General features: G+C 26.9%; 1 protein-coding gene across 1 annotated transcript in view; it reads left to right on the forward strand.

The window, feature by feature from the left end:
• Positions 1-14,661, forward strand: part of Pgm1 (phosphoglucose mutase 1) — a 31,188-nt gene extending 16,527 nt beyond the window's left edge. Inside the window, exons 2-11 of the mRNA XM_015508021.2 lie at positions 7,530-8,225; positions 10,117-10,279; positions 10,382-10,500; positions 10,564-10,720; positions 10,880-11,070; positions 11,926-12,080; positions 12,325-12,435; positions 12,505-12,829; positions 12,950-13,108; positions 13,721-14,661. Coding sequence (XP_015363507.1) covers positions 7,989-8,225; positions 10,117-10,279; positions 10,382-10,500; positions 10,564-10,720; positions 10,880-11,070; positions 11,926-12,080; positions 12,325-12,435; positions 12,505-12,829; positions 12,950-13,108; positions 13,721-13,786 — 1,683 coding nt within the window. The 5' untranslated portion in view covers positions 7,530-7,988 and the 3' untranslated portion in view covers positions 13,787-14,661. The remainder of the gene's footprint in view (positions 1-7,529; positions 8,226-10,116; positions 10,280-10,381; positions 10,501-10,563; positions 10,721-10,879; positions 11,071-11,925; positions 12,081-12,324; positions 12,436-12,504; positions 12,830-12,949; positions 13,109-13,720) is intronic.
• The last annotated feature ends 2,087 nt before the right edge of the window (positions 14,662-16,748 follow it).

A 16,748-nucleotide genomic window follows, 5' to 3' on the forward strand; every position in this document is an offset into this window, starting at 1 on the left:
GATGAAATTAGAAATATTTAGAATTGTCTTATGTTGAAGAGGTCGTACGGTAAATGTTCACTTTGATGGAAATAAAGTTCAGAAATTTATTTCGGTTGTTTATTTTTATTTGATTTAAAATAATTATTTAAAAGAGTTTGCAAAAATAGCTTCAAACTGACTTTTTTTAAATCCTAATTAAAAAGTTTAAGATTAAAATATTAAAAATGAACTTCAGTTTCAATGCAGGACGTAAAATATTTCCCTCAATTAATGAAAAAAAAAAATTAAATAAAAATTAAATTTGGTTGCTTCTATAAAAGAAGATCATTAGTCCCATAAAATGTATTTTTTCAAATTATCGCCGGATGCCTTAAGCATAGTATTATATAGAATAATATACCAATTACCAATTCCTCATGATATATTTAAAATTAAAACTTTATTATTAGATCATTAGTATGCATGTTTAGCAATCAGCATAGTATATAAATGCGTTTAAATTGTTGTAATCAATATTAATTAATGTAGCAATTATGTTATTTTTTATTTTATATCTACTAATATGCCACATAAATATTATTTTTTCCTGTATATTCGTGATCATTGCAACTGATTTTGATTGGAATTTTGTTTTCTGTGTCTAGGTGACTTTTTGATCCTATTTAATATTCAATGTATAGTATAGTTTCATGTTAGTTTTAAAGTATAATGGTTGTGTTTAAACCATCATATCTATACGGCTGTATGTTTATTGATTATTGGCCATTATAGATAGCAACACTAAATCTGATTCCAAATTCCATCGATCATCATCCGTCAACCATGTACATAATAATAATATAATCAATGTACCTAATATAATAAGTCGATATAAAAAATATTTACTTTTGCTAGAAATTCGTAGGTATAATGAATTAAAAAATACTCAATTCGAGAATACTTGTATTACCTATATAATTTTATGGTTTTTAACTTCACTAAGCACTCGCCAAATTATTAGCTGAACAAATTACCTATTATACTAATATACTATTATACATATAGTACATTGGTACAATAATATCTATGTCACATCAACTACTTTTACACATTTCTCATAAATGTTTAAAAATATATCTATCTATTTAACACTATTTTATAAAGTTCTTGAATATTATTAAAGTGGTTTTATATTTAATCTATGTGTACTGTATTAGCGCGTTCGGTCATATTTAAATGAATGTCCTATACATGATAGATACAAATAATACTATAGACTATAAATAAAATATATTATGTTTACTACTTTAATACATCTTATCTAAAATGTATTATGTAATTATTGTCATCATTAATATTGCAGTAACCAGTAAGCAAGACGTACTAGTTGTTTTATAACCTATACCTATATTATTATACTATAATAGGTAAACATTATATTATTAATGCACAATACGTCAATACATAATATTTGTATATTTGTGTATTTTATATTTTATTTAAATAATATTTTATGATATAGTTAATTATAGCGAGTGTAATTGTATAAAAAATTAAAAACAACATTGTAATATTTAAAAAAAAAAACTAAATCGTTCAATGCAAATAAATTGTAATTGATTCTTGTCAGAAGTAGGACCTATTCACCCATTTATGTATATATTTAAGAACTTACTTACTGTAATACTGTTTTAAATATATATATAACAAGCAAATATATATATATATTTGCTTGTTTAACTGTTCCTCATAAATAACTGAAAAATATGCTTTATAACTAATTTTTTACACAATAAGGACTGCAGAATATCTGGAAGCTAGATTAGTCTAGCGAATAAGATTATAATCGAAATTCTCCGTTGAGGTGGGATTTATAAGAACCTTATGATTTTTTAATGGGGGATATTTATAAGTACTAAGTAGTGCTGGACTTCGTCAGCCATCAGATGATAACTGCTTAGGTTTTAAATAAAGCAGCCGGGGAATAACTATGAATTTTTACATATTTAAAGAATATACTGTCATTATGATGAGGTTGAAGTGTTGAAGAATGTTGTAGGAATGGAAGTGGAAGAGTTCTGGAAGAGATTTTTTTCTTCAATTCTGCACCGTATTTGATCTGCATGGTTTTTTATTAGTGAAGATATGGGTAGATAAACCATAATAGATTTCTGTTAGACATTGGCGAGTTGCTTTCAAAAAGAAACATAAATAAATAAATGATGATATTTAATAATACATATTATATATTATATGACATACTTATGAATAAAATAGGATTCTTAAATTTTATTATTTCATTTTGTAAATATTAAAAAATACTTGTTTCTTTTTAAATTGCTCTAGTTTCAAGTGTTTCTTTTTATGGTTAAGCGTTTAGTTTAAATGTGATTGATAATTTCAAACTCCTTTTATATATTCCAACTCACTATAACCATAATCATCCGTGAGTCGTTACATAGAATGCTTAGATTGAGTAATATGGATTATGGAATGATCTTTTTCTACACCTTAAATACTTACCTATGAACGTATTATTTCTCAGTTTGCATACAATTATTTTATGGCAACCGTTTAATACGAACTCTTGTTAGCTGTTAAAATAGCCTTTGCATTTGTATAAATTATCAATTTTTTGTTATAACTATTTTATTTATCATTATTTATTTCTATATTAAGTCGGTCATATTATTTTACACGTTGTATTTTATAATAGCCGCTCGGCATTTTAGTTCTAATAAATAAATTAGTAAAATTAATTTTAATTTTCTCCACGGGCTCGTAAAAATATATTTTTGATTTAGTGAATGCAACGAAATAATGAAGACTTATTATTTAATACACTATACCTGTATAATTTATACCCTCTATACATTGATTATTTTGCTCTGATAAGTTATATGAGCGGTCGTTGACTTTAAAAAAATATGCGTTTTATTTTTATAGGTATTACTTTCAGAGTTTGAATAAAAACCGATGGTAGGTAGGTAATTATATACTAGTTAGTGAGTGCTTTCGGAAACATTGTTAATATTTTTTTCAATAAATATGGTATGAAATGAAAAAAAAGAAAAGAAAAATATTGAAATTCATTATAATTGTGACTGGCAATAAATATTGCGACATTATATAATAACATATAAACCTTAATTGAAAGAAGTCATACATATTTTACTGATATTATAGCAAACGCAAAACACTTTTTAATCAGTTCAATAATCATTGAGCAGTGAAATGCGTCACGATTTTTCATAGTTCATTTAGTTACCCGATAACATGGGTATAGACTCTATATATAATAAATACCCATACATAACTAATATTAAATATATACCATATTGGCATATTAACTTATACCAGGATACTATAGAGTCAAGAATGGCAAGTGCCGCTGGTATGAGTCTATACTACAGTTAGTACCTATTTAGCTTAATTGTTTATTTCAAAGAAAAGTATTTATGTTATCATATGCTCATAATTCGGTTCGGTATTTTAACATTCTTATACCATAGACTTCTGAGATTGTGAGAATATATTACTATATATTACTTAATATTAGTTAATTATATATTTTTATTATAGTTATTGCTTCTTACTATCTTACTGTTTTTTTTTTAGTTATTTTCTTAGTATTCCGTGCTGTAACAAGAATTTTTTGGGGAGAGGCTTCAATATTTTATTGTTAGGGATAGGATATTACCACCTCCCAGTACTATCGGGTATACTATATCCGGTATAGTAAATTTGATATTTCGAACAAAGCCCCCCCCCCAAGCCCCCCTCTAATATTTGCGCCAATTGGTTGTAGATAATACTGATGACTGATACCTAGTATACTAAGTAGATAATATACAGAACGTCTCATGATCATCATTATCATCATGATGATCTGACATATTATGGAATAACTTTTGTAGTATACATATAATATTTTATACATTTTTTTTCAATATAATTCATACACACTTGCGCGACATTTTTAGTATATACATATTTTTTTTAATACTGAAAATAAAAAACTTGAAAATTGATGAAAAAATATTGGATAAATAAAATAGCCAATTTGTGAATCTGATTATAAGAACAATTTTGATGGTAAAAGTTTTATCTAAAGCAAGTTGCTTATTTTTAGAATTTTTTCGAAATTCAATATTTTAGATTCTGAGCGGAGCTGAGCGAGGGATGTATTGATTTTTCAATGATGTTTGTGCGCGTGTTTTTTTTGTGTCTGTCATCACGTTTTGGGGCAGTAAAATGCTTCGATTTTCGACTTCAGTACCTCGTTCGATCAGAAAGTGAATCTAGTTGGTACTTTTGGTGACCTAACCTTTGGGGAGGGGGGCTGGGTTAAAAGTAAAATATTAACAATATTTTTCTTGATAATTGGGATAAATAAACTAAAAATTAAGGGAAAACGGGAATTTTTACGCACAATCAATTTTAGACAAAATCGATTTTGGTTTTTGATGTAACTTTAAAACAAATGACCATAGATACATAACATTTTCACCGAATGTTTATATATGTATATTCTGTTCACCATGCAATTTTCAAAAATTTCGGCTTAAGCTGAACTATTTATAGGCCATAGAGATATGCAATTTTCGATCATTATTAGTTTTTTTTAAATTAATATCGATAAAAATTCATTTGTTGGGTAGAAAAGCTTGAACATTTAATACAAGGCTCCTAACATATTGTTACAATAACAGTTGAAAAATAAAAGAAATTCATATTATGAGCATTCAAAGTTTGAATTTTGACAAAATACGTAAAAATCACGGAAATTTGCAAAGCTTTATTTTAAGCTAAATATTGAAAATTCATAAAAAAATTTTTCTTTTTAAATCTAAGATTTAAAAATTCAATACAAGATTCCTTACAAGTTTTTCAATCTTTATCACCAAAAAAATGTCCACCAGAAATTCAAATTAAATTTTTTTGAGCGTTTGAAATTTAAATTTTTACAACATTGGATTTTCACTATATATCTCATTTGGCGATTTTCTTATTTTGGTGTAATTCTAAAACAAATGACCGCAGATACTTGAAATTTTCACTAATGTTTATATAGCCTTTTTTACATTTGATAATAGTTTCATCAAATATTTTGATTTGTTTTGAGCTGTTTACTGACATTTTAATTTTTCAACTTTTTTAGTTTTTTTTCTATAAATATCGATAAAAATTTATTTGTTAGGTAGAAAAGCTTGAAAAAGCTTGAAAAGTTAATTCAAGACACCTAACATAATAACATATCGTTACAATAGCAGTTGAAAAATATTAAAAATATACATAGGCACGATTTTTTTTTTATAAGCATTTCAAATTTTGACTAAATACGTAAAAATTACGTCAATGTTCAAATTATTTTTGATAGAAATTCATAAAAAATTTCTTTTTAAATCTAAGATTTAAATTGAAGTAGGTTTGAATTCTGACGGAATGATTAAAAGTAAACATGTGATGCAGTACTTTTCAAAATAATCGGAAATATCAGGAATATTTATGGAGTTTTTATTGTAACTCAAAAAAAAAATTATTGTAGATATTAAATTCATAAAAAAATTTTCTTTTTAAATCTAAGATTTGAAAATTTAATACGAGGCTCCCAACATATATTTACAATAGCAGTTGAAATATAAAATAAATACATAGTCACAATTTTTTTTACAAGCATTCAAATTTTGAATTTTTACAATATACATAAAGATCATGAAAATTCGCAAACTATTTGAAGCTAGAAATTCATAAAAATGTTCTTTTTAAATCTATGATTTTAAAATTTTTAATAATCTATAATATATTCTAGACAGATAAACCATCTTTGCTCAGAATCGTTTTTCGTAATACCTACTGTAGGTACAGCAGAGCCATATCCACTTTTCCGCTTTTTTTTTGTTAGATTTATTTTAAACGTAATAACTTTAAAAAAAATGTGATTTCTGGGAATTTGATTATATGAAAGTATATTTCTTAAATTATTTACTTATCATATAATATTAACAATTTTTGTCATATTATGTTTAATTAGTATAATTTTTTTTCGGATCTTTCTGAGACACTCTGTATACCTATAGGGCTATAGATACTAATTCATAATTGCGAAACTACGATAAATCGCTTTTCATCTTCACTAAATCAATTTCACTTATTAAGAATTGTTAATCGCAATTAATAGTGAATGTTAATAATAGGCTTTATGACTTGTTGCACTAAAAATGATCGGAACATGTATGCTAATAAACAGTTAAAATCGTCAAAATATGCTTAAGAATACACAACTTAGTTTTTGTTTTATTTTTTAAATATCCTATAAAACATATTTATTCCGATGGAAAATGGAAACGTCAAACTTTGTTTTGATGCCAATTCAACCAACAAAATATTAGTGTCAAAGATTAAGGTATAATACTGTGGTTTAACCAATTTATGTTAATTTATTGATAGTTTAATACTACAATGGTGTATGGAGTATGATGGTATTACCTATCTCAAATTTCATGGGAATAATATTTCAAACGCACTATTGTGAAAACTGCATACGCGGTACCCATCACGTGATATAGTTTTAATTTACATTTATTTAGGCATAGAAATGACATTAAAACAACATTTATACATGTAGCATGAGCGTGTTGACATGTACCTCGTCGACTTTATATTGGATATAATATACTATGAATTATCATAAGTCATTAGTATTATAAATATTGTATTTTAGTTATTCGATGAATACTAATGTCTAATATAGTATATGCACCTATAGTTTATGTATAATCAAGCTATCAAGCTAATACGTATTTACCAACATTTTACACAGTACACGTGATTTCGTGTCATGTTGCTTGTGGTAAACTATAGTTTAGATGATATATCATCTCATATTCATTGCCTATAATTATTGCATTTTTCCAACAATCTGAGTCTTGTAGATACTTCATGACTCATGAGGCGTGAGCATAGATTCCCATGTCAGATTTAATATGAAAGAAAACTAATTGCCTTTAAAAAAGTATTAATTTACTTCATAACGTGTTTCTTAAAAGTTTAAAGGATAAGAAAGAATAGTATAAGACATTCTCAATGCCAGTGGCGTATATTTAGGATTTTTTCAAGGGGAGGATATTATACGTTAGCAAACCTTTAATTTTTTTAAGGAGAGAGGGTAGTTAACTCCATCGAGATCATAATATTATAAATATGTAACAAATAAGATACCAAAGGGGGATCTATCCCCCATCCCCCATCCCCCACCATAAATATGCCACTGCTCAATGCACATTTCTGTTGCACACATTAAGCATAATGTACCTGTGTTTCTGTTTTTGTTATGTAATTAGTAGTTAGTTACGTTACCTAAGAACTTTTTTGAGAATGGGAATATTCAATTAAATTATATCTAAGGGACGACAAGGTACCTAATATACGTTATGTTGTATAAATCTCAAGTTTTAATTTATTAAATGTATACACTCATGAGTAATGTTAGTATGTTACATAAAGTTGTTTGTCCCGTAGGTACAAAATTTCATTGTTCACTAATCACAAGTCTTTTTGAATTTCAGGAGAAAATATTCAACAGATTGGAAGTACTTCTTGAAAAGTAAGGTTTGTGTAGATAAGTTTTTGTAAGTGCGAAAAAAGCTACGAGCGAAGGAAACTGTGTTGCACGACAACAGTCAACTAGGCAGAACGCGGGATACGATATTGTTTAAAAAAGACGTCACTGACAACCTTGAATCTGCCCCCTCCACTGTCAGACGTCGATCAGCTGTCGGGACGGCGGCGTGCGCGTGCCGAACGCACTGGAGGACGTCAAAACCCACGGACGTACTGTTTACGGTTCTCGTAATCTCGTTCGTTCAACAGCATTACTGTTCAGTGACCAGTGTTGTCATTCCGCACTCATCGCTTGCCCGTTACGGACGTCGATCGCTTCATTTCTGTCCGCACGCTGCATCAGAGTGCATCGGTATTGCAGTAGTTCCAGCTCGTGTCCCGTTCCGTCTATCGTCCGTCCCGCCATGAAATCGGTGATAGTGCAGACCACGCCGTACGAAGGCCAAAAGCCCGGAACCAGCGGCCTGCGCAAGGCCGTCAAAGTATTCCAGCAGCCCAACTACACGGAGAACTTCGTGCAGGCCGTGCTCGGCGCCATCCAACCGTCGGCCACCGGCAGCACTTTGGTGGTCGGCGGCGACGGTCGGTTCTTCTGCACCGAAGCCGTGAACGTGATAATTAAAATCGCCGCTGCCAACGGGGTACGTGACGGTGACCGTAACATAGTATTACATCATTAGAAATTAATGTAACGATTGAAGGAAATCTAAGAAAGGCGCCGAGCAACAATTTTTCTTTGCCAATACAGTTATTACAATAATATTATTGTTTCCACCAATGCCCTTGAACCGTCGAGATTTGTAAATCTTTTCCAAAGTACCTAGGGTGAACAGTTCAGCTAACTCAGGCACCCACAACCCACTGTCGGATTTCGTTTTTCCCTTCCCACGAAACCCCACACCGTTTACTGTTTAACTGTTGCTTTTGGTCAATACTGCATCACTCACATAGGTCATATAGGTTGTTGTTCTGTGATAATACTATAATATTATAGACAATACTCGCCTAAAAGATTGTTTTTAAATGTACATTTATGTTTTAGAATTAAACGTTATGTTCTTATTCGTTCGTTCTGTTTACAGTAGGGCGCGACATGTTGGGGTTTTTTTTTTTTTTAAGGTTTCGTGACGTTTTCGTACATATTATCACAATAATACCGTGGTGAGACATGAATGTCGTCATTATAATATTATTAATGTACCAGTAAGACGTATTATTAAATGGGTAGTACATTACGAGCTTTGCTCGATACTAGAAAACGTATGCTCGGAATATTTATTATATTATTTGCCTGATATATATATAGTAAGTAAGCATTTTTTTCATTTTCTTGAAGTCGTTTACTATCGTTAAAGCCTCGATTTCAAATCCGAAATACACGCAGAGTTAGAATTACAATTATTGAATATTATTTTTTTGGATTTTATGAATCATGAAACTTCACAATGAGCTTAATGTGCACGCATTATCAGCAGAGCTCTATGAATAGATTATGAGTTACGACGTCGTGTTATCTTTATCTGCATAATAAAAAGATAAACTATAATATAACCTTCTCCCTCCCTATTGATGCCGGTAAATGACAGGTAAATGTCCGTAATATAATAGTATAATACCTATATTCAATATTCATTATTGATAAGTACACGGGCGGCGGACGTCGAAACATTATTTTTAGTTAATTTTATTAAATTTTTACTGCACATAATATGCATTATACGATTAATGCGGAAATAGATTCTATTCTACAATCTACATTAGATTTATACTATTAGATAGGTACTTGCGCATTATAATATTGCCATTCACGTGTATATTTTATCTCTCTCCCTAAACTATTTAAAATTTCGATGGGTTCTTACGAAATTATATCGTATTTTTTAGTAGTTAGATATATATTATAAAAATCTCAAGTCTGCTCTGGCCGATAGTCAATACTACATATTATATTATATTGTATTGTTCGCATTATGCTTAAAAAAAAGAGTGTAGCCATGTAATTAATAATAAAAAAACATATTTTTACTTTTGTGTTACTATTTTCGAAAAAAATGTTTAACATATTTTGAAATAAATATTAAATAAGCCTTGATATTGATGGTAAATGACAATATTAAAAATAGTCATTAAAATTGATAAACTTGGTTAATATCAATGTATTTGTTATGTACATAATTTGGTATTTATTATCTAAATGTTTACTCAGTAATAAATTATTAACTATGTAAATAAATGAAGTTGACTTTCAATAGTCATTGATATAATAATATGAAATAATTAGGAAGAAAATAGGTATTTTGGCTTCTACATTTTCTCTTAAAATACTAAAGAGATCAGTTAATCTATAAATAATCTCTAATTCGAAATATTGAACATTATGAAGTTTGCTATATAAAACATACTAATACTTTATGGACTATGATACTGTAATATTAAATTCTATTAAATGTGAAACTATTAGAGTTATCTAGTTTAAGTTTGTTTGTCACATGAATTATCAATTCAAAACTTTATTGTTCGTTTAATTTTTAGGTAAAGAAATTAATTGTAGGACACAAAGGAATTCTATCAACGCCAGCTGTGTCCTGCATCATTCGAAAATATAAAGCAACTGGTGGCATAGTACTTACAGCTAGTCATAACCCAGGAGGTCCTAACCATGATTTTGGTATTAAATACAACACAGCCAATGGAGGTGAGTTTTAATTTGTGATTGCACAAATTATTAAAATATGTTATAATAATATTTACTAATACCAATATTAATATTAAAATTGTATTTTTTTCTGTTTTAAAGGTCCTGCTCCAGAATCTGTTACAGATACCATTTATGAGCTAACCAAAACTATCTCTTCTTATAGCATTGTACCACATTTGAAATGCTCTATAGATTATTGTGGTTTACAATATTTCCAAGTATACAATTTATACAACATGCATACATAAACTTGAAAGTTTAATATAATATAATATTTTTAGGTTAATGGTAAAGAATTTGAAGTAGAAGTCATTGACTCAGTTGTGGATTACCTTCAGTTGATGAAAAGTATTTTTGATTTTGATGTTATTCGAAAGTTAATTCAAGGATCTAATAAAAAAGCTCCTTTTAATATTCTTATTGATTCAATGAATGGAGGTATTAAATATAAAATATATTAATTGGAATAATCTCAATTTAATTGATTCGACATATTTTAGTTTAATATAATTATACTTTTACAGTTTAAATTTTGTTTAGTCTATAATTTATATTTATAATTTATTTCTATAAAAATTAAAAATACTTTGTTTATAGTTACTGGACCTTATGTTGAGAAGATTTTTATTGAAGAATTATGTGCACCATCAAATAATGCCATCAATGTGATACCTTTAACCGACTTTGGTGGGCTTCATCCTGACCCTAATCTCACTTATGCTTCTGGCCTTGTTAAAGCATTACAAGAAGGGGAGTATGACCTTGGTGCTGCTTTTGATGGAGATGGTGTAAGTTTTTATACAATTTAATGTGATTTGAAATTCTATGAACTAATAAAACAAATGAGTGTTTAATTTATACTGTGAAGTATTGTTGCTCCTTTATACGTAAGTAGGCTGCATACTACGTTTTTAATTTGAACAGATTACTTACTTAGACAGTTATACACTATAATCAGTCCAGTGAGAGAACACTAAATGGAAATCAGTTCTTTTTTTATGGGAAGTAACACTATATCATAATAAAATCAGTCACAGTAATAATGTTGAGTTGGGATGCGTAGAATCTGTGTGTTCTTTTGCTAGTTTAAATATAAATTAATTAATAATTTAAAACACAAATATTAAAAACTGTTCAAACTCAATTGGAGTTAGACATTTGACATTTGTTTAAATAATTTAGTTTTCAAGATATACTGATTACAAACAACATATTACTTATTAACTTAAATTTTACAAGATGAACATAATTAATTAATAATAAATTAAAATTACAATTTTGTACCTATTTATGATTATAGCAACAATTTTAACCTGGTTTAGTTGTAAAAAAATAATAATGTTTAATGCTATAACGAATTGCCTGCAGGACTGTAGCTAAAACTGTCTACTGTGGGTATTGGACTAAATTTAATGATGTTGGTTAAGAGTACATTTGTAAACTACTAAATAGAATAAAATTGGAAGTTTTTTAAGTTGATTGGGTTTGAGGTTCTATAGAAAAATATTTCAAACAAAAAATTATGATAATTTATTTGAGGCTATGGTTTAAAAAAAAAAAAAAACAATACATTACAGTACGATAAGATACTTCTTACTAGACATATTTTGACTCTAATTTTAAATTTACAAATTTTATTTTAGGATCGTAACATGATTCTGGGTAAAAAGGCATTTTTCATCAACCCAAGTGATTCGTTGGCTGTTTTAGCAAATAATCTGGAATGTATCCCTTATTTTAAAGTAAACGGTGTCAGAGGATTTGCAAGAAGTATGCCAACAGGCGCAGCTGTGGATAGGTAAAATATTTTCTAATACTGTGAAAACTTTCTATAACAAATCTCAACAGACCATGTGATTTCTTTCGTTATTGAGAGTAATTAATAGGTTTTAAATCAAACCAACCATTATAAGTTAACTTATTGTTATTTATGTAATATAGAGTTTTTCATTGTAACGAGTTTCGTTATAAACAGTTTTCACTGTATCTCAGTATCCCATCTCTACAAATATATTTTTTACATAATAATATAAAATATGTAGGGTGGCAGCAAAGCTAGGAAAAGAAATTTTTGAAGTGCCTACAGGTTGGAAATTTTTTGGAAATTTAATGGATGCAGGTCGTTTGTCACTCTGTGGTGAAGAAAGCTTTGGGTAATATTGAGAAGTACCAAACATGTTTTCAAGTTAATTCACAACAGATGTTTTAAATTTTATTTTTAGAACTGGTTCTGATCATATTCGTGAAAAAGATGGTATATGGGCTGTTTTAGCATGGTTATCAGTGTTGGCCAATACTGGAGAGTCTGTAGAGACTATACTTACCAATCACTGGAAAACTTTTGGACGTAATTACTTCACCAGATATGATTATGAAAATTGTGAATCCGAACCGTCTAACCAACTTATGTCAGATTTGGAAAAAAAAGTTACTGATCCTGCAATTAAGGGACAGAAATTTATTTATGGTTCAAAGGTTTATATATTTAAACAAGCTGATAATTTTGAATATTGTGATCCAATTGATAAGAGTGTCACTAAAAAACAGGCAAGTTGATTTTTTCTTTAGAGCATAAAAAATTGTGATTTTCATTGAGAAACTTAATTAATAAACTTATTTATAACAAAAATCGAGATTTATTGATGTACTTATCTAATTTATAAACAGGGTATAAGAGTGTTGTTTGAAGATGGATCTAGATTTGTATTTCGATTAAGTGGTACTGGCAGTAGTGGTGCTACCATTCGATTATATGCTGAATCATATGAACCACCAACATCAAATATCTTAGAAGACGCTCAAGTGGCCCTTAATCCTCTTGTCCAAGTATGTAACATTAAACTAATTTAGGAAATAGGTACAGTTAAATTTCATGAAAGCAGACACATTATTATAATAATATTTTAACTAATAGGAAAGTTATGGAAAATTTTAAATAATAAAAAATCAAATAAATAATATTAAACATATATAACAATGTAAACTTACCTCAGGCTAATGACCTTGTTTTTGAAGCCTTATTATCAATAAAAAATAATAATAATAATAATAATAAACATAAATTGTGTGAATTTGAAAAATAATGTTGTAAAAAATAATCTATAGTGACCTAGCCAAGGTTTTGGAATGTGAGTGGCCAAAATAAAGTATAATTAGCAATCGTTTTATTATTTTATGTACACAAATAAAAATTATAAAATGAATACTTTACGGCAATTTTTCAACTGAATACTAAATGTTTATAAAAATAATGGCAGTAATAGTCAGGCACAAAATAATATTTTTACATGGAATTCGGCAAAATAATTGGTAAGATACATTTAGGTTTTTTAGGTACACATTTTTAAAAATTGCACTAATATTACATATTTAAAATAAATTATGTTTAATATTTGATTTTTGTATTAATTTTTTATTAACAAAATGTTTAAATTACAGATAGCTTTGGAGATTTCTAAATTGGTACAATTTACTGGACGTACTTCTCCAACTGTGATTACGTAAAGATCCTGTGTTTCTCTATCCAGAATACATTATTTAGTTTTCTTCAAAATTTTTCATGTTAAAAGTTCTGTGATTTTTAATTTTAGTTTACTTGAACAATATATTGTATTTAAATATAGTAGTTATTTATTTAAATATCAATATGATTAAACTAATATCTATTTTTAAATTATTATTAAATAGTAAAGGCATTTTTAATAAATACATTATATTTATTTTAAGGTATTTATATAATATATATATATATAATTTACTAAATTATGAATTGTTTAAAAAAAATATATATACAAATTTTGTATGTTACTGTTAAAAACTATGATAATTTTGAACAATAAAAGTTTTAAATATTCTTCTCCTTGCCCAATTTATATTTTTTAAATTGTGGAACACATTCATTGTATTATGTTAACACTTGCCATGATTTTAATTGTATTTTGTTATTAGTTTTATATGCATATTAATAAATCTATAGACCATGTTCAGTATGAAAACATGAATTATCAATAATTCATTATATCTGATCCATTTATAATTATCATTTTATGTAAATTATTTGGTTGGTTTGTGTTTACAATATTTAAATACAATTATAACTATGTAAGGTTGTATTGTTAACTAAGTTTTAAGAATTTGTTTGTTAAGTCATTAACTTGTTAGTATAATTTTACTCTGCAACTTAAAAAAAAATAGGTGGGGTTACCTTTGAAAGTTTTTGTTGATGTTGTTTTTGATCTGTAAAGGGTAATTATAACTCTTTAACCAGTTGATACTGCCAATAGCTTGTGGAGTCTAATTTGTCCGATGGGATTTTAAATGTTGACTCGATTAATGTTATAAATTATAAATATAAATATTATTCTAATATAAACTTTAAATGTGTCTTAGGTATGTATTGTGTATATCATATTTTACAGTTATAATGACTGCACTGTATGGGTTGAATAATTGTAATAGTATAAATGTTATATGTGAAGATGCATAACCATATAGATTAGATAAATAGATTTGTATTAGGTACTGTTTGCTTAAAAGGATATCAGCGCACTTTGTTTTCTCTATCCAATCAATCCATACACAAAATGGCAAATCTGTGTTTAGCAAAACCATATTTATATTGTTTGTTTTAATACTAATATGTTCCTATTATCAATGTCATACTTGTATTATTTTGTACATTGGTTTTTTTACAATATTTTAATTTTTATGCAAGTTATTTATCTTCCTAATTATTGCAGAAAAATAGTAATGCACAATGATACCTACTATCACATATAATGAGATAATATTTATAACTAGTTTAAAAATTGAACAATACACTTTCAAAAATTGATTTTGCTGAACACAGATTTATTATGTCGGGTGGGTCAGTATTTCAGTAAGATTAAATAAATAGTAGTGTACTGATATCCTCTTAACTTATTTTTTATTTAAAACTCTGTGTACTGATCTGCATCATTTAAATAATAGTTTTAGTTAACTATATGTGCTATTAATAATTATAATACATTTGTATGTGACTATCTGTTTTATAAATGGATAACAATTATTTAGTCTTTAGATCTTTGTATGCTACTTATTAACAGATTTCTATTGATTACTGATTTTAAACACATTTTATTTAGGTAACATAAAGAAATAAATATTTATATGACACTTAATAAGTATAGATATCTAACTGATAATAAATTAATACCATTATTGATGAAATGTTACTTATTACTTATATTAGATGTTGAAAACATGAAGATTGACACACATATGTAAAATGCAATTTTTTTCTTTTCTACTTCTACAATTTTTTATTATGTTTTAAAATAGATTGAATAAAGTATTTTGAGTATTTAATATCAGATATCACATTAAAAAAATTTACTCTAAATGTATTTATTTAAAAAATCATGAAAGGATGCTTAAAAAATGTGTGCTTAACCTTCAATTATCACAATATGTTTTTATTTATTGTATTAGCCAATAAAAAAATAAAAATGATGTGTGCTTAACCTTTGACTATCATAATATATATTATTTATTTATTATATTAGCCAATAAAAATGATGTATTATTATAGATTTTTAGTAATTTTAAATTAAAATATGTATTTCTAAATTTTTAGTAAATTTAAATAAAAATAATGTATTTCTTAATTTTTAGCAAATTTTGATAATAACAAAAAATATATATAATATGTCCATGGTATCAATATACATACATGAATGAATAGTAAATTCTCATTTTTTACTTAAAAATTCTTATTACTTAGCTATTTATGTTAGGTTATATATATGTTAGGGTATAGTAATTTAATTTTTGTATTATTTATAAAGTTGTTTTATATGTTAGTCTTATTAAGATATAAATTAATTTAATTTATAATTAAAGATAGAGATTTATAATAATTTTCTGTATTGTTTTGTATTTTAATATTATTTGTATTTTGTTATAGGTTTAATGTAATATCATCCTATTTTATATTGTTTTTATAATACTTTGTATATTATAAACTTTATAAATATTATTGTTTTAAATTGATGCCAGCTTATAATGTTATTTTTCAAATCAATCTATTATTCATTTATGGTTACTAAATTATCAAATATTTAAAAATATTTTAATTTAGCAAAATCTAACTTCCAGTTTATCAAAAGTAAATTAAATTTGAAATATAAAATTCTTTTGATTTTTGAAACCTTATACATAGTGCACATGCTTTATTGTTTTAACAATATTTATAAAAATACTATACAGAAGGATCTTGGTAATCTAACAGATATCAAATGATGATACTCCTGGATTAACAAAAACCCTGTATGTTGGGGGTTCACATAAAAATGAATTTTTTGTTTTATTTAGCTTCTATTATAGACTATTATAGCTCAACAATTAATTTGAATACAGGAGATGCATATAGTATGTGACAATAAAATATATAAACATAATGTAGGTAAATATTAACAGTGGCGTC

This window comes from Diuraphis noxia, unplaced genomic scaffold (assembly GCF_037042655.1).
Source record: "Diuraphis noxia isolate RWA-SAM2 unplaced genomic scaffold, SU_Dnox_SAM2 contig0002, whole genome shotgun sequence".
Classification (NCBI taxonomy): Eukaryota; Metazoa; Arthropoda; class Insecta; order Hemiptera; family Aphididae; genus Diuraphis; species Diuraphis noxia.